Genomic DNA, 17,703 nt, shown 5'->3' with positions numbered 1-17,703 from the left:
GCTATTGTAAATAGTGCCGCAGTAAACATACGTGTGCATGTGTAAAGATGCAATGATTTATAGTCCTTTGGGTATATACCCAGTAATGGGATGGCTGGGTCAAATGGTATTTCTAGTTCTAGATCCCTGAGGAATCGCCACACTGACTTCCACAATGGTTGAACTAGTTTACAGTCCCACCAACAGTGTAAAAGTGTTCCTGTTTCTCCACATCCTCTCCAGCACCTGTTGTTTCCTGACTTTTTAATGATTGCCATTCTAACTGGTGTGAGATGGTATCTCATTGTGGTTTTGATTTGCATTTCTCTGATGGCCAGTGATGGTGAGCATTTTTTCATGTGTCTTTTGGCTGCATAAATGTCTTCTTTTGAGAAGTGTCTGTTCATATCCTTCGCCCACTTTTTGATGGGGTTGTTTGTTTTTTTCTTGTAAATTTGTTTGAGTTAATTGTAGATTCTGGATATTAGCCCTTTGTCAGATGAGTAGGTTGCAAAAATTTTGTCCCATTTTGTAGGTTGCCTGCTCACTCTGATGGTAGTTTCTTTTGCTGTGCAGAAGCTCTTTAGTTTAATTAGATCCCATTTGTCTATTTTGTCTTTTGTTGCCATTGCTTTTGGTGTTTTAGACATGAAGTCCTTGCCCATGCCTATGTCCTGAATGGTATTGCCTAGGTTTTCTTCTAGGGTTTTTATGGTTTGAGGTCTAACGTTTAAGTCTTTAATCCATCTTGAATTAATTTTTGTATAAGGTGTAAGGAAGGGATCCAGTTTCAGCTATCTACATATGGCTAGCCAGTTTTCCCAGCACCATTTATTAAATAGGGAATCCTTTCCCCGTTGCTTGTTTTTCTCAGGTTTGTCAAAGATCAGATAGTTGTAGATATGTGGCATTATTTGTGAGGGCTCTGTTCTGTTCCATTGATCTATATCTCTGTTTTGGTACCAGTACCATGCTGTTTTGGTTACTGTAACCTTGTAGTATAGTTTGAAGTCAGGTAGCGTGATGCCTCCAGCTTTGTTCTTTTGGCTTAGGATTGACTTGGCGATGCGGGCTCTTTTTTGGTTCCATATGAACTTTGAAGTAGTTTTTTCCAATTCTGTGAAGAAAGTCATTGGTAGCTTGATGGGGATGGCATTGAATCTATAAATTACCTTGGGCAGTATGGCCATTTTCACGATATGGATTCTTCCTACCCATGAGCATGGAATGTTCTTCCATTTGTTTGTATCCTCTTTTATTTCATTGAGCAGTGGTTTGTAGTTCTCCTTGAAGAGGTCCTTCACATCCCTTGTAAGTTGGATTCCTAAGTATTTTATTCTCTTTGAAGCAATTGTGAATGGGAGTTCACTCATGATTTGGCTCTCCGTGTGTTATTGGTGTATAAGAATGCTTGTGATTTTTGTACATTGATTTTGTATCCTGAGACTTTGCTGAAGTTGCTTATCAGCTTAAGGTGATTTTGGGCTGAGATGATGGGGTTTTCTAGATATACAATCATGCCGTCTGCAAACAGGGACAATTTGACTTCCTCTTTTCCTAATTGAATACCCTTTATTTCCTTCTCCTGCCTAATTGCCCTGGCCAGAACTTCCAACACTATGTTGAATAGGAGTGGTGAGAGAGGACATCCCTGTCTTGTGCCAGTTTTCAAAGGGAATGCTTCCAGTTTTTGCCCATTCAGTATAATATTGGCTGTGGGTTTGTCATAGATAGCTCTTATTATTTTGAGATACATCCCATCAATACCTAATTTATTGAGAGTTTTTAGCATGAAGTGTTGTTGAATTTTGTCAAAGGCCTTTTCTGCATCTATTGAGATAATCATGTGGTTTTTGTCTTTGGCTCTGTTTATATGCTGGATTACATTTATTGATTTGTGTATATTGAACCAGCCTTGGATCCCAGGGATGAAGCCCACTTGATCATGGTGGATAAGCTTTCTGATGTGCTGCTGGATTCAGTTTGCCAGTATTTTATTGAGGATTTTTGCATCAATATTCATCAAGGATATTGGTCTAAAATTCTGTTTTTTGGTAGTGTCTCTGCCCGGCATTGGTATCAGGATGATGCTGGCCTCATAAAATGAGTTAGGGAGGATTCCCTCTTTTTCTATTCATTGGAATAGTTTCCGAAGGAATGGTACCAGTTCCTCCTTGTACCTCTGGTAGAATTTGGCTGTGAATCCATCTGGTCCTGGACTCTTTTTGGTTGGTAAGCTATTGATTATTGCCACAATTTCAGAGCCTGTTATTGGTCTATTCAGAGATTCAACTTCTTCCTGGTTTAGTCTTGGGAGAGTGTATGTGTCGAGGAATTTATCCATTTCTTCTAGATTTTCTAGTTTATTTGCGTAGAGGTGTTTGTAGTATTCTCTGATGGTAGTTTGTATTTCTGTGGGATCAGTGGTGATATCCCCTTTATCATTTTTTATTGTGTCTATTTGATTCTTCTCTCTTTTCTTCTTTATTAGTCTTGCTAGCGGTCTATCAATTTTGTTGATCCTTCCAAAAAACCAGCTCCTGGATTCATTAATTTTTTGAAGGGTTTTTTGTGTCTCTATTTCCTTCAGTTCTGCTCTGATTTTAGTTATTTCTTGCCTTCTGCTAGCTTTTGAATGTGTTTGCTCTTGCTTTTCTAGTTCTTTTAATTGTGATGTTAGGGTGTCAATTTTGGATCTTTCCTGCTTTCTCTTGTGGGCATTTAATGCTCTAAATTTTTCTCTACACACTGCTTTGAATGTGTCCCAGAGATTCTGTGTTGTGTCTTTGTTCTCGTTGGTTTCAAAGAACATCTTTATTTCTGCCTTCGTTTCATTATGTACCCAGTAGTCATTCAGGAGCAGGTTGTTCAGTTTCCATGTAGTTGAGCAGTTTTGAGTGAGATTCTTAATCCTGAGTTCTAGTTTGATTGCACTGTGGTCTGAGAGACAGTTTGTTATAATTTCTGATCTTTTACATTTGCTGAGGAGTGCTTTACTTCCAACTATGTGGTCAGTTTTGGAATAGGTGTGGTGTGGTGCTGAAAAAAATGTATATTCTGTTGATTTGGGGTGGAGAGTTCTGTAGATGTCTATTAGGTCCGCTTGGTGCAGAGCTGAGTTTAATTCCTTGGTATCCTTGTTAACTTTCTGTGTCATTGATCTGTCTAATGTTGACAGTGGGGTGTTAAAGTCTCCCATTATTATTGTGTGTGGGAGGCTAAGTCTCTTTGTAGGTCACTGAGGACTTGCTTTATGAATCTGGGTGCTCCTGTATTGGGTGCATATATATTTAGGATAGTTAGCTCTTCTTATTGAATTGATCCCTTTACCATTATGTAATGGCCTTCTTTGTCTCTTTTGATCTTTGTTGGCTTAAAGTCTGTTTTATCAGAGACTAGGATTGCAATCCCTGCCTTTTTTTGTTTTCCATTTGCTTGGTAGATCTTACTCCATCCTTTTATTTTGAGCCTATGTGTGTCTCTGCACGTGAGATGGGTTTCCTGAATACAGCACACTGATGGGTCTTGACTCTTTATCCAATTTTCCAGTTTGTGTCTTTTAATTGGAGCGTTCAGTCCATTTACATTTAAAGTTAATATTGTTATGTGTGAATTTGATCCTGTCATGATGTTAGCTGGTGATTTTGCTCATTAGTTGATGCAGTTTTTTCCTAAGCTCGATGGTCTTTACAATTTGGCATGATTTTGCAGTGGCTGGTACCGGTTGTTCCTTTCCATGTTTAGTGCTTCCTTCAGGAGCTCTTGTAGGGCAGGCCTGGTGGTGACAAAATCTCTCAGCATTTGCTTGTCTGTAAAGTATTTTATTTCTCCTTCACTTATGAAGGTTAGTTTGGCTGGATATGAAATTCTGGGTTGAAAATTCTTTTCTTTAAGAATGTTGAATATTGGCCCCCACTGTCTTCTGGCTTGTAGAGTTTCTGCTGAGAGATCAGCTGTTAGTCTGATGGGCTTCCCTTTGTGGGTAACCTGACCTTTCTCTTTGGCTGCCCTTAACATTTTTTCCTTCATTTCAACTTTGGTGAATCTGACAATTATGTGTCTTGGAGTTGCTCTTCTCGAGGAGTATCTTTGTGGCGTTCTCTATATTTCCTGAATCTGAATGGTCTGCCTTGCTAGACTGGGGAAGTTCTCCTGGGTATTATCCTGCAGAGTGTTTTCCAACTTGGGTCCATTCTCTCCATCACTTTCAGGTACACCAATCAGACGCAGATTTGGTCTTTTCACATAGTCCCATATTTCTTGGAGGCTTTATTTGTTTCTTTTTATTTTTTTTTCTCTAAACTTCCCTTCTCACTTCATTTCATTCATTTCATCTTCCATCACTGATACCCTTTCTTCCAGTTGATCGCATCGGCTCCTGAGCCTTCTGCATTCTTCACGTAGTTCTCGAGCCTTGGCTTTCAGCTCCATCAGGTCCTTTAAGCACTTCTCTGTATTGGTTATTCTAGTTATACATTCGTCTAAATTCTTTTCAAAGTTTGCAACTTCTTTGCCTTTGGTTTGAATTTCCTCCTGTAGCTCGGAGTAGTTTGATCGTCTGAAGCCTTCTTCTCTCAACTCGTCAAAGTCATTCTCCGTCCAGCTTTGTTCCGTTGCTGGTGAGGAGCTGCGTTCCTTTGGAGGAGGAGAGGCGCTCTGCTTTTTAGAGTTTCCAGTTTTTCTGCTCTGTTTTTCCCCATCTTTGTGGTTTTATCTACTTTTGGTCTTTGATGATGGTGATGTACAGATGGGTTTTTGGTGTGGATGTCCTTTCTGTTTGTTAGTTTTCCTTCTAACAGACAGGACCCTCAGCTGCAGGTCTGTTGGAGTTTGCTAGAGGTCCACTCCAGACCCTGTTTGCCTGGGTACCAGCTGTGGTGGCTGCAGAACAGCAGATTTTCGTGAACCGCGAATGCTGCTGTCTGATCGTTCCTCCGGAAGTTTTGTCTCAGAGGAATACCCGGCCGTGTGAGGTGTCAGTCTGCCCCTACTAGGGGTTGCCTCCCAGTTAGGCTGCTTGGGGGTCAGGGGTCAGGGCCCACTTGAGGAGGCAGTCTGCCTGTTCTCAGATCTCCAGCTGCACGCTGGTAGAACTACTGCTCTCTTCAAAGCTGTCAGACAGGGACATTTAAGTCTGCAGAGGTTACTGCTGTCTTTTTGTTTGTCTGTGCCCTGCCCCCAGAGGTGGAGCCTACAGAGGCAGGCCGGCCTCCTTGAGCTGTGGTGGGCTCCACCCAGTTCGAGCTTCCTGGCTGCTTTGTTTACCTAAGCAAGCCTGGGCAATGGCTGCCGCCTTGCAGTTTGATCTCAGACTGCTGTGCTAGCAATCAGCGAGACTCTGTGGGCGTAGGACCCTCTGAGCCAGGTGAGGGATATAATCTCCTGGTGTGCCGTTTCCTAAGCCCGTCGGAAAAGCGCAGTATTCAGGTGGGAGTGACCCGATTTTCCAGGTGCCGTCTGTCACCCCTTTCCTTGACCAGGAAAGGGAACTAACTCCCTGACCTGACCCCTTGCGCTTCCCGAGTGAGGCAATGCCTCGCCCTGCTTCGGCTGGCACACGGTGCGCTGCACCCACTGTCCTGCGCCCACTGTCTGGCACTCCCTAGTGAGATGAGCCCGGTACCTCAAATGGAAATGCAGAAATCACCTGTCTTCTGAGTAGCTGACGCTGGGAGCTGTAGACCGGAGCTGTTCCTATTTGGCCATCTTGGCTCCTCCCCCCTCATATTTATATATTAACAGTTGATTTTGATGGCCAGATGACAGTGTAGTGTTCTCTTTTGATGCCCTCGTTTTGTTATTAGATTGTATCCTTTGCAGGTGTTTTGTGGCAGTAATAATATGTTTAAGCCTTGCTGTTAAGCCGACATTCTCTCTCCTTGTGTAATCATCTTAATTTCTACCTAACTTCCTGCCCTACATCTTGATTATTGAAAGGGTTTTACAGGTTAATGTACTCAAGAGGGAAATATCTGTAAAGAATTTGTAAACGTTTTTTGGGTTGAAGGGATTTGTGAATAGAAACACCGCTGAATTTTGTATAGCCCCACGTTCTGGGGCTGACTTCTGTTTGGAGCGTAGTACAGAGATCTTAACACCTGTGCTTTTAGAAACATCTACTCATCTTTAAAAATAATCATTTGTACTGTAATTTGGTTGTTTGGTACATGAACTTTAAAACTTTAGTAAAATTGTTAAATAACATTTTTTCTTAATCTTATAAAAATAGGTGACCAGTATAGATATGTGGGAGAGTAGTAATATCACATTCTAGAACGAACATTTAACACATCAATGTATTTTCTTTTTTTCTAAATGCATTCAAGCATTGAAAAATGATAGGGATTTTACTGTACATACAGAGTTTTAAGGTTCCAAAATTTTTTAGTTTGCTTTCCATTTATACTCAGATGTTATGATTATAAATTTACTAACTTTACTGCTGTCATTCCTCTCAGTGTTAAAAGTGCAAACTTAAATGTAGAAACAGTGATTACTGTTAAGTTAAATGTAATTTTTAACAAACCAAAGCTATTGCACTTTATACCTCATTAAGGTTTTGCTTTTCGTTTTCGTGTTCTTTCTCTGTCTTGGTTTTTTAAAAGATTTATAGACTTTTCTTCTAATTACATTGGATTTTGTACTAAAAATAGAAGTAAAACATTTTCATTGTCTTATGAACTTTGTAAAGAACATTTGAAATAATTTTGATGTGTACAAATGCAAGATTAGAATAGAATATGGTATTTAAAGCCTGTAATTTAGGAAGTTTTTCAAGATCTTCCTTGAAATCAGCCATTTCAAATATTAGCAGAAGAGCTAAGTGAAATTTAAATGTTAAGAACATAGTCTTTTTCATGTCAGTAGTACCCTCGTTTGCCAGTCATTGAAATGCATTCACTTTAAAGGTATGCTAGTGATTAGTCAGTATTGGCTTCCCCCCACCATCACAGCATTTGTGGAGCAGCCAGGAATATTTGCTGTGTACTTATTGAGATCACTCATGTTAAGATCCTGGTGAAAATAATACCAGTTTTCTTTTAGATTATTTCTAAACTCAGGTGAAATTTCTGATGAGAGTAATAGGAGACAAGAGGGTTAAGATGATGGTCCAGTTTATAATAGGTATATAAATAACAAATTTGTGAATAATCAGTGACTTTTCTGATTAAAAACTGATTTCTACCCTTTAATATATAAAAATATTTATGTTTGCACCATCTGTAGAATGCTGTTTAGTTGCTGTAGTTATTTTCTTAAACAGAGTATTAAATAACTCATTAAAGAGGGCTAGTTTTTTAATCCTGTCACCAGATGGTTTAAGAATAAATTTTTATAAACCATTGTGAGTGGAGTTTCTTCTTGGAACTCTAAGAAATTAATGGTCTAATGGGCTTTTTACTTACTTGCCTTTACCTTTTTTTTTTTCAGTTAAATTGCCACATCCAAATCTTAGCAGTGTTGCAGTGTGAAACTTGTTTGCTCAAGAGGCTTTGATAAAGCTGTGTTGATAAATTAAGTGTAAATTTCGTTATTTCTAGATAAAGCTTATCTGAATCATTGTCTCAAGTTGTTGATAGCTTTTATATTTTTCCTTCCCATATTAAACCACTATTTGAAAGCATGCATTGTGTACCTTTTATTCTTGAGTCTTAAAAATATACAATGAAAAAAATTAATATAAATACATAGTTTAATAAAAATGTTTTTAATATTCATTCTCTTATAAGAAAATACTTGTCTTTAAAAAATACTAGTTTCCATTATTTCATTTATCTAATTATAAGGAGAATCTTATTTCTTATCACAGGCCTGAAAGTAAGCAGGAGCCAGTAAAAACAGAAATGGGTCCTCCACCATCTCCAGCATCCACGTGTAGTGATGCATCCTCAATTGCCAGCAGTGCATCAATGCCATACAGTAAGTTTTATTTGTTGTATGCATTTGTGAAAATAGGTCTCATGCAGACAGCTGTGTTTAGTTTGTTTCTGATTTAAGGCAACTCGTATCATTTTTTACATTTTTTTATATAATTTGTATCTCTATTACTTTGTTTTTTTTTTTTTTTTGCATAACCTTCTTTGAATAGAAAGATGGTATTTACAGTGTTGACTATTTCTGTTGTTTTTCAGAATTAGAGTTTTAAAAAGATATGTGAAATTCATGATAGTAATAGAAGGAAATAATTGCCACTAGCTAGTCTATCTACTCACTTTTGTTGAGACTCTTATTATTGTAAATTGGTTATGTCTTGGTCACAACTTTTGCTCAAAATTTGTAAATTTATAAACCTAGACTTACTGCCACACCATGGATAGAATTTTTTCAAAAATTCCTTAAAATAAATTTTATGGTGTTAATTGCTTTGCAATTTAGGAAATTAAAAGTTAGATTTTAATAGCTATGTGATAGTTTTCTTAAAACTATGTGGCAGATCTTCCTTTTTAAACTCTGGTTAGATACCATAATTTTGGGAGTACAAAATACATTTTACCCTGTTTCTTTGTACTTGTTTATACTGGTGTTAATACAATTAAACATTAATGGTTACAGTTGTTCTTCACTGTGAATTTATTTGAAGTACAGATTGATCAGAAAACTCCAATTCATAAAGCAGTAGCTTAGGAAATTGTTGAGAAACTTCACTTATGTATCCCTTTAAAGATAGTCTTTCTTATAAATTTAGATGAAATCTATAAAGTCTCTTTTACATTTTCTTTTTGGTACTTACCATTTTGTTGTTGTCTAAGAACGACGACGGTCAACCCCTGCACCAAAAGAAGAGGAAAAGGTGAATGAAGAGCAGTGGTCTCTTCGGGAAGTGGTTTTTGTGGAAGATGTCAAGAATGTTCCTGTTGGCAAGGTTTGTTCAAGATATCTAAAACTTAATTACTAACAGAATTATAATGATATTGGTTATCCAGGGATTTGTGGTTGATATCTGAGTCCTTTCTTCAGGGCTGTTTTATTTATCATCTTCAGTGGTATCTTTAGTTGCACCCCTGCATCTGATGCAGATCTGTCTTCTCAGTCGCTGACAGATGAAGAGATTATGCCTCTCTTTGAGCATTTATGATGATATGTTGCTTTTTAAAAAAACTATTATTTGGGAATAGTTTTAGTTTTGTAGAAAAGTTGCATAGAGATACGTTACTTTTTGGTACAGCCCATTTGTTGGATCTCTTAGTTCTAGTTGAGATCATCTTCCATGACATTTAAAATTCTTCCAGAGTACTGAAAAACCTTATTACAAGTCACCTTCCGCTTTTTCTCCTCTCTTCTGTTTTGCCTTCTAAGAAACCATCAATTTGAGTGCCATTAATTTCACTCTTCTGCTGACACATATTTAAAATGCACTTGCAGTTGTAGAATGTCTGTAAAGTAAAGGTTTTCATGATTACTCAGTAGTTTCTCAAACGTGATAGTCTTTCATTTATACTTAAAGGAAAGAGCAGATATACCAGTTTCTGCAGCTTATAAAGGTCTTTCTCATATACCGTTTCATTTGATTCTCAAAATAGACCTGTAGTTCATGGGTAGGTGTTTTCTTCTGAGAATTAGATACGGGCTTAAAATAAAAAGCATCAAGTAGCAGAAGTGGGACCCAAATTTGTCCTGGTTTCAAATTCTGTGCTTGTCTTTCTGTGCATTGCTGACCGTGTCCCCGTGTTGACTGTATTGTAGCCACTAGCTGTATATGTGGCTATTTAAATTTGTTAAAATCAAATAACTTAAAAAAGTCAGCGCCTTCATCACATTAGCTTCATTTCAAGTGCTCAGTAGCCACTTATGGCTAATGGCTGCCATATTGGACACTGCCAATATAGAACGTTGCCATTTTCAAGAAAGTTCTGTCAGACCGAAGGCTGCTTTAATTTAATTAGGAGATGGGAGGATTTCACGGGCTATATACTTAAGTTTTTCAGTTGATTACTGAAAACATTCACTGACTGTAATCACTGGCTGTGTGGGTCAGTTTTCTCTAGCAAATGAGCCTTGAATATAGATGTCAGTAGCAAAGCTCAGAGTCTTTCTGGGTTAATTTTATAACTTGGTGATCATTGAAGAAACATACAAAGAATTGGATTCCTTTAACATTAAATTAGTTCAGTGAATAGAATTTGTATGTTGATTTTATATAAGCTATTGCTAATGTTCATTGAATTTGCCTATACTTCCAGGTGCTAAAAGTAGATGGTGCCTATGTTGCTGTAAAATTTCCAGGAACCTCCAGTAATACTAACTGTCAAAACAGCTCTGGTCCAGATGCTGACCCTTCTTCTCTCCTGCAGGATTGTAGGTTACTTAGAATTGATGAATTGCAGGTAAGTGTAAAGAAGTCATTCAGCAAGTGAATATTGGAACTGACTCCGTGAGTTTATTATGGAGTTTGAAAGCAAAATTCCTTTTGTGTCATGCAGGTTGTCAAAACTGGTGGAACACCGAAGGTTCCCGACTGTTTCCAAAGGACTCCTAAAAAGCTTTGTATACCTGAAAAAACAGAAATATTAGCAGTGAATGTAGATTCCAAAGGTAAATTTTGAAACTTCTTCAGCTGGCATATCCTATATTCCATTAATACTTGTTCAGGAAATGAGAATATGATAAAATAATTCAGGGCATTGGCATTTTTTTGTTCCCTATCTGTAACATTATGGAATGGCATGTATCTGTTTGAATTGACTTACAAGTGTGGCCAGAGAAGTTAAAATATTGTAGATGTTTATTAGAGATAAGATGTATAACAATTTTTCTTCTCATTTATGTGCTTCTGAAGGTGTTCATGCTGTTCTGAAGACTGGAAATTGGGTACGATACTGCATCTTTGATCTTGCTACAGGAAAAGCAGAACAGGAAAACAATTTTCCTACAAGCAGCATTGCTTTCCTTGGTCAGAATGAGAGGAATGTAGCCATTTTCACTGCTGGACAGGTAGAGGCTCATTTTTGCTTTTGAAAAGTGATAGGACAACAGTGGCATTTTTGTGAGGTTAGGGGGTCTGGCTCTGGTTAGCTTATCAATTATTCAAAAACCTAGAATATTTAGCACATTTGAATACTAGGTTTCTTATTACTATTACTAAAATCTAATTTGGAACTAAATATGCCTGTAAAAATCAGATACATTTTTTGATTAGGAGTCAAACTTTACCATTTTCCCATTATTATAGGAATCTCCCATTATTCTTCGAGATGGAAATGGTACCATCTACCCAATGGCCAAAGATTGCATGGGAGGAATAAGGGATCCCGATTGGCTGGATCTTCCACCTATTAGTAGTCTTGGAATGGGTGTGCATTCTTTAATAAATCTTCCTGCCAATTCAACAATCAAAAAGAAAGCTGCTGTTATCATCATGGCTGTAGAGGTAATTTGAGTATTGAAACTACTGGGCATTTTAATTCACAAAACACCACTAAATAGTCTTGAATAGATCTTGCAACAATCTTAAATAGATCATTCATTGCCCCTTTCTTCCCTAAAAGAGCTAATAGTCTATTAAAACAACATAGACAAGTACATCAGTGATTATCGTGTAATTTAAGTGTTTGAGCAAGGCGTGCATAATGTTGTAGGAGCACAAAGGGGAGAGATATAAATCATACTGTGACTGTACCAAAGACTTCCTTTAAGAAGCGATACCTGGACAGATCAGATAGGCCCCTTAGACACAGGGATGGAGTTGGGAGGTATTATCCCGGCACCAAGAGCAACCTTTGTGAATCTTATTAATAAGTTGGGAGAAAGTACTTTTTTTTGATATGACCAAAATTCTGGTAGGGATCCTGTGGGTCAGTGAGTAGCAACTGAAAAGGCTGGAGAGGGGCACTAGGGTGTTTGTGTGCTCACCTAACGCTACCTAAACTTCAGCCTGAAAGCGAGGAGGAGGAGGAGGATTATAAGCCAGTGAATGACGTGCTTTTGATTTTTTAAAAAAGATCAGCAGTGGCTGCTGGGTGTTTAGAGAGCAGTTGATAGATATCAGAAGTTTAGAGATCAGATAAAAAGGTTAATGTAGGCTGGGTGTGGTGGCTCACGCTTGTAATCCCAGTACTTTGGGAGGCAGAGTGGGGGGCGGATCACTTGAAGTCAGGAGTTTGAAGCCAGCCTGGCCAACGTGGTGAAACCCTATCTCTACTGAAAATACAAAAATTAGCCCGGCGTGGTGGGGCACGCCTGTAATCCCAGCTACTCAGGAGGCTGAGGCACAAGAATCACTTGAACCCTGGAGGCGGAGGTTGCAGTGAGCCGAGATCGCGCCACTGAACTCCAGCCCGGGCAACAGAGCGTGACTCCGTCTCAAAACAAACAAACAAACAAACAAACAAAAAACATTTTAAAAGGAAAAAGTCAGGCAATAATCCAGGTTAGAAACAAAGTAAATGTCAACTTTTGGAAATGAGGAAGGAGGGGATGGATTTAAGAGATCTTAAGAAACTAGAACCTATAAAGCTTGGTAACTGGATTTTAGCAGTGAATAAAAGAATTAATAAAGCTTCTGATTTGGGCGTGGTTGATGGTAGAGAGGAAATATAGGAGGGGCGAACAAATGGGATAAGGGAAAAGGATGAATTTAGTTTTAAACGTGTTGTGGTTTGTTGTAAGAGTATTTGTTAGATGTGGAGACAGTGCATTAGAAGCTATTGGAGCAATTTCAGCCGAGATTGACCTGATATCAGTGAACATTTTAAAAGGATTCCTTATGACATGCTGAGAGTACTAGGGTGAAAGTGAGTAAGTAGGAGTGCCAGTTAGGAGGATATAATAATAATCCAGGTGGGAGATGATAGTGACTTAGCCCAGGGGGTGGAGTTAGGAGTGAAATGTGACTAGATTCTAGTTACGTAGTCATGTGTTGCTTAATGACAGGGATACATTCTGAAAAATACATTGTTAGGTGATTTCATTGTTGTACAAACATCACATAGTGCACTTACATGAACCTAGATGGTATAGCCTATTGCTCCTAGGGTATAAACCTATATAGTGTATTTCTGTACTAGATACTGTAGGCATTTGTAACACAGTGATAAGTATTTGTTTACATAAACATAGGAAAGGTACAGTAAAAATACGGTCTAAAGGATAAAAAAAAGGTGCACCTGATAGGGCATTTAGCACAAATGAAGCTTAGAAGATTGAAAGTTGCTCTGGGTAAGTCAGTGAGTGAGTGGTAAGTGAATGTGAGGGCTTATGTTATTACTGTACACTGCTGTAGACTTTATAAACACTGTACACTTAGGCTACACTAAATTTTTTTTAACCTTTTGATTTGTTTGTAATAATAATATGCTTAAAACACGTTGTACACAGTCGGGCACGGTGGATTGTACCTGTAATCCCAGCATTTTGGGAGGCCAAAGTGGATGGATCACTTGAGGCCAGGAGTTTGAGGCCAGCCTGGGCAACATAGCGAAACCCCGTCTCTATAAAAAATACAAAAATTAGCCGGGTGTGGTTGTGCCTGTAATCCCAGCTACTTAAGGGGCTCAGGCACGAGAATCGCTTGAACCTAGTAGGTGGAGGTGGAGGTTGCAGTGAGCTGAGATCATGCCACTGCACTCCAGCCTGGGCGGCAGAGTGAGACTCTTACACACACACACACATGTTGTGTAGCTATGTAAAAAATAACTTTCTTTCCTATATCCTTAAGGGTTTTTTTTGGGGGGGAGGGGCAGAGTTTTCTTTTCTTTTTCCTTTTCTTTTTTTTTTTTTTTAAAAAAAACTTTTAGGCTTGGGAGTACATGTGAGATTTTACTGCAAGGTAAACTCATGTACAGGGTTTTTTGTACAGTTTGTTTCATCACCCAGGTATTAAGCACTTTTTCTATATTTAAAATTTTTTACTGCCTTTTTAAAAAATGTGCAATTTACAATGCCTTCTTCTGTAATACCTTCTGAAGGACCTGCCTTAGGCTGTTTTAGTTAACTTTAAAAAAAATAGATAGAAGAAGTACATTCTAAAGTAACCAAAGAAAGTATAGTAAATACTTTAGAAATCAGTGACCTAGTTTTTTTATCATTGTCAAATATTATACTGTACATAAATTGTATGTACTGTACTTTTATATGATTGGCAGTACAGTAGGTTTGTTTATGCCAGCACTGCCACAAACAGTATGATTTAACAACAGCTACGATGTCACTAGGCAATAGGAACTTTTCAGCTCCATTATAATCTTGTAGTACCACAGTCATATATGTGGTCCATCATTGACCGTAATGTTTTTATGCAGCACATGACTGTACTAGGTATCTTTTTAAGGTAGAACTAATGGATTTGCTAATGGCTAAATGTAGGGTATCAAATAGACGAAGCAAGAGGGTTAATGGTTTTGGAAGAATGAAGTTGTCATTTACTGAGTTGAAGACTGTAGAAGTGAAGAAGATTCAAGAGTTTGGTTTTAGACGTGAAGTTTAAGATGTCTCTTCTGATAGAGGAAGTGAATGTGAAGACATTTTAATAGATGTCTCTTCTGATAGAAGAAGTGAAGGTGAAGGTTCAGGAATTTGGTTTTAGACAGGTGAAATTTAAGTTGTCTATTAGAAGATTATCTGACAGATTCCTGGACCAAGAGGAGATGGCAAGTAGAAAGTTAGATGTGTAAGTCTGACTAAGAGAGAAAGGCTCAAGCTGGAGAAATTTACTTGGGAGTTGTTTATTTAGAGGAATTATATTGAACAAGATCATGGAGGTGGTGAGGAGAAAAAGTCCAAGGACTAAGTCCTGAGAATAGTCTCAACATTTAAATGTTAGGGTGATAAAGAGGAACGAGCATAGGAGATTGAGAAGGAACATCCACAGGGTTGGAGGAAAGCTAGAATGAGTTGTGTCCTGGAAGTCAAATGAAGAACACATGTCAAGCAGGATGCTGGGACCAACTGTGTCAAGTGATGTGGTAGGTCAGTGAAGTGAATACTGAATATTGACTGTTGGATTTAGCTCCATCTAGGTCATTATTGATAGTGGGGATGAAAGCATTAGAGTGAACTTAGGAGAAAATGAGAGGTGAGGAACTGAAGATAAATACCAACAACTTTTTTGAGCAGTTTTTCTATAAAGGATGGAAATGGAGTTTAATATGGGAGCATATTCACCCTCCATTAGATTGGAGGTGAGAAGTACTTTTTAGAACTGCATCTAAAATAGACTGAATCCAGGTGCTTATGAGCACTATCTGTAAGCTTTTATTTAGACACCCAGACTCGTTCTTAGCTTAGCTTTGCTTGTAACCTACTGCACTAGTGGTTTCAAACTAAAGGAGGTGATGATACAGAGGTAGCTGTGGTCTGAACTTGATGTCTAGAAATAGCCTTCATATCATTTTAGAATTCTTGATGGGTTACCAATATTGAAAAATCACAGGATTTACATTTAAAATCCAGATTTTAATTTTAGAAGATCTGGTGAAATTGGGCCTCGTAATCTACATCCCAAAAACATTAGACTGGTCTTTACAATTCATTGCAGTTCTCACTACTTAGAGTTTGTTGCTCCAAGTGCTAGTGATGCCATTTAGTATACAGCTTCTGTTATCTCTTTTACACACAGCCTCCTTCATTCATTTATATTACTTCAAGTGTAGGCATTTGATTCTGTGACCTCTTCACTTTGTCAGGATCTGACAGGTAGAGTCGTCATCCCGCAGGTAGGGATGAGGTGTGTCATGATTAGTCTTTATACCTACCTCAGTGACTAGGGCCTACCACACAGTAGACCCACAAGAAATTTTTTATTGAACTCACTCTGCCTTTTGCTATAAGAATAATTGACAGATGTAACATACAATGATGCAGAGTAAACTTTTCTGCTTGTAACACAACTAAGTAGTATTGATACTCTCAGTGTGAGATCCCATCTACTATAGTCTGGCAGGTTGGAGGTAAGAGTTTCCTGTAGAGTAGTAGCTGCTTCTAACTAAATAATTGGCTGTTACTTGAAAGCAGTGTATATGACAGCACTGTACAACAAAATATCTTGATTTTAGTTGCCCTTTGAAAGTACTCTGTTCTTTGTTCTTCAGGGAGACTTTGACATTTTCTCTCAACATATTTTGTATAAATTTCCCTATGTTTTGGAAAGTTTAGTATTAAGCTCCTCATGAACTGGAGCTTGCTGTTGATGAGGTGACTTCAGAGCCATAGTTAGTTCCACAATCACAGTGGCCTGTCTCACGTGTAGTTGATAGTGAAAATAGTTGTTTAGGTGTGTTTTCTTGTGTGGACATCTGTTCTCCACCCGCTCTCAAGTTGGGGATAGGGGAGAGCTTATTTTGACAGTTTTCCGGAAGGTGGCAAGTTGTTCAAATGCAGTTTTTTTTTTCCTTTATACTCCCACATGCTCTTTTCCCACCTGCTTTTTTCTAGTTATAGTTAAAATGAACAACTTTGTTTTATAAAACTAAAGCTTTATATTCGATTCATTAAATATTCCACAACTACAGTTTTCCATTCTGAAAGAATGAACTTCTTGGTATATTCATGCTATTTGTCAGAAAGCTAATGATATGTTCTATAAATACTTATGAGTACCACTGTGTCTTTGTTAATTAAATTACACCTGTCATGATCTCTGCAGAATTGAAGGTATCGGTTTTCATATAACCTTTAATAGCATAAGAGGGCTGGGTGTGGGTTGCTCATGCCCAGCACTTTGGGAGGCTGAGGTGGGGGCATCACTTGAGCCCAGGAGTTTGAGACCAGCCTGGGCAACATGGCAAGACTGCCTCTACAAAAAATCAGCCTGCTGTGGTGGTGCATGCTAGCTACATGGGAAGCTGAGGCGGGAGGATTACTTGAGCCCAGGAGGTTGATGCCGTAGTGAGCTGTGTTCACATCACTGCACTACAGCCTGGAAGACAGAGTGAGACGCTGTCTCACACACACACAAAAGCCTAAGAAGGTGAGAGTAAGCCTGGAATAAAATTTATATCCTTTGCTTAATTGGCTATCATTATTAATAGGGTTCTAATTAGATAGATAACATGAAGTAAAAACCAAGGATTGGCAGACTATGGCCCAAAGGCCGAATCCAGCCACTCCTATTCATTTATGCATTGTAGGTGGCTGCTTTCCCGTTTCAGTTGCAGAGCTGAGTTAGTTGAGAAAGCTAAAAATATTTACTTGTCCTTAACAGAAAGTTTACCCTCCCTTCTCTATTCCTGTCGATTGTATGTTCTGCTTAAAGTGTACCCTTAAGTTCTGTTTCTTTTGGTAGGCCACCTGAAATTGTCTCTACTGATTTGCAAATCTGATTATATATTATTGTGTTGGCCGTGAGAAAATTTTAATATATGTAATGTGCTACTCAAATTCATTGAGGTTTTTTTCCCCTAATTTGTCTGAGCACAGAAACAAACCTTAATGCAACACATTCTGCGCTGTGACTATGAGGCCTGTCGACAATATCTAATGAATCTTGAGCAAGCGGTTGTTTTAGAGCAGAATCTACAGATGCTACAGACATTCATCAGCCACAGATGTGATGGAAATCGAAATATTTTGCATGCTTGTGTATCAGTTTGCTTTCCAACCAGCAATAAAGAAACTAAAGAAGAAGAGGGTGAGATTAAGAACTATAGCAAGGTCTTTAAAGGGAGTTTTTAGGCAATTTTGAAAATGTAACAGTTGTTAAAGAAAAGCAAATCACTATAAAGAATTTGTGTGTCCTTTTTTTTTTTTTTTTTTACTTTCTCAGAAGGTAAAGATGGGTATGTAAGAAAA

General features: G+C 38.2%; 1 protein-coding gene across 4 annotated transcripts in view; it reads left to right on the top strand.

The window, feature by feature from the left end:
• UBR5 (ubiquitin protein ligase E3 component n-recognin 5) overlaps positions 1-17,703 on the top strand; it is a 159,240-nt gene that overhangs the window by 89,882 nt on the left and 51,655 nt on the right. For all 4 annotated transcript variants that reach the window (XM_055348784.2, XM_019032423.4, XM_031013591.3 and 1 more), the window contains exons 15-21: positions 7,790-7,899; positions 8,730-8,842; positions 10,161-10,304; positions 10,401-10,512; positions 10,757-10,911; positions 11,150-11,347; positions 17,332-17,542. In XM_055348784.2, coding sequence (XP_055204759.1) covers positions 7,790-7,899; positions 8,730-8,842; positions 10,161-10,304; positions 10,401-10,512; positions 10,757-10,911; positions 11,150-11,347; positions 17,332-17,542 — 1,043 coding nt within the window. The remainder of the gene's footprint in view (positions 1-7,789; positions 7,900-8,729; positions 8,843-10,160; positions 10,305-10,400; positions 10,513-10,756; positions 10,912-11,149; positions 11,348-17,331; positions 17,543-17,703) is intronic.

This window comes from Gorilla gorilla, chromosome 7 (assembly GCF_029281585.2).
Source record: "Gorilla gorilla gorilla isolate KB3781 chromosome 7, NHGRI_mGorGor1-v2.1_pri, whole genome shotgun sequence".
NCBI classification, from domain to species: Eukaryota; Metazoa; Chordata; class Mammalia; order Primates; family Hominidae; genus Gorilla; species Gorilla gorilla.
This window is presented reverse-complemented; position numbering and strand designations above follow the sequence as displayed.